We start from the raw sequence: 1309 nt of genomic DNA on the forward strand, positions 1-1309 counted from the left end.
TTCGACCTTCACGCGCGTCAGTGCGTGTAACGCGTATATTGTGCGTGTCCCCTGGAACACGCATCGGCCATCAAGGGATATAATGAAGCTTCTGGCAAAACACGTGGTCCACACCATGATACCGGCGCGAGACGACATAAGTGGAAACTCAGCGGAAACGAGAGTCGCTAATGTGATTTTACGAAATCAACATGGTGCAATAACAGCTAAACAGGACTGTAGCGTCGGCTGGCTCAAATCCGGGAATGACTGGTGGAAAATCACCCTCTCCGCCCCTTGAATATGGGGTCTCAAATAGGTTATGTGAGTTGAACATCAAAAGGGAGGAAGTGAGAGGCTGCACAGGAGGATATAGGGTCATAACCCGTCATAGCGCCGGAAAGATCTGGCGAACCATGTCTTATGGAAATGGGTGCAACGAACAGGACCGATTGGGCACGTATCATCGGTATCGGCGTGACGATATTGCGCGCGTGAGAAACACTTATGTAAGGAGTCTTCACTCTCCGCTCCGCTCTTTGTATATTCCGCTAACGGGGGACGTGTAAGGAGTCTTCACTCTCCGCTCCGCTCTTTGTATATTCCGCTAACGCCCATAGCCTGATCGATACATAGCACAATAGCGTAGAAGTAGATCTAAGTGCAGCTCACATATATCCTCACCTCGTCGCGTTGCTAGTATGGTTGGAACCCCAACAGCTGGTGGAGAACCCGTTGGCCTTGGACCCTACAGTACACTCCTTACGACCCTTAAGCTCAAGGATGTATCTGATTTAGAGTTCGTCAGCGTTAAGGACATCGAGGAAGCACTTCCCGAGGACGCTACATTGCAACATAAGGTAGATTGCCTACGCCTCCTCAAGCAAGCCAAGGCTAATCGTCACCGGTCTTCTTCGGTCTACTCGTCTGAATCGACCTCAACATCCATTCTAGCATCTGCGACTACAACAAGCACAACTGAGGACGCTAAGTCTCTAGCAGGAGTTCTACGCCTCCAACCACCAGACGGCAAGGTATGGCAAGGCACCTCGGACAAGCGTCCAGCCACAGCCTTCCTCTATAGAGTAGCCGAGTCTGCTCGACTGGCAGCGCTCAGCGAGATGGATACTTGGAGATATTTGACTACGGTATGTATGCAGCAAATTCAAGCCCGAGAGCTTGATAACTACCTAGCCAAGAACATCGCCTCCGATGCTACCATACTCGATCGACTCCAGTCCGCAGAGCATTGGTTTAACAACCGTTGGTCTATCACTAACAACGTGGATAAGATCTATGCTCAGCTCCGAGATATCAACCACACTACTTT

At 50.3% G+C, this 1309-nt stretch overlaps 1 protein-coding gene across 1 annotated transcript; it reads left to right on the forward strand.

Moving 5' to 3' along the window:
* Positions 1-680: 680 nt before the first annotated feature.
* Positions 681-1216, forward strand: Pmar_PMAR004169 (hypothetical protein; the record flags this gene model as incomplete). The annotated part of the gene is made up of 1 exon (XM_002782015.1): positions 681-1216. A coding segment is annotated over one exon (536 nt), but the record flags the coding sequence as incomplete, so codon positions are not given.
* Between the last annotated feature and the right edge of the window lie 93 nt (positions 1217-1309).

This window comes from Perkinsus marinus (assembly GCF_000006405.1).
Source record: "Perkinsus marinus ATCC 50983 genomic scaffold scf_1104296940654, whole genome shotgun sequence".
Lineage (NCBI taxonomy): Eukaryota > Perkinsozoa > Perkinsida > Perkinsidae > Perkinsus > Perkinsus marinus.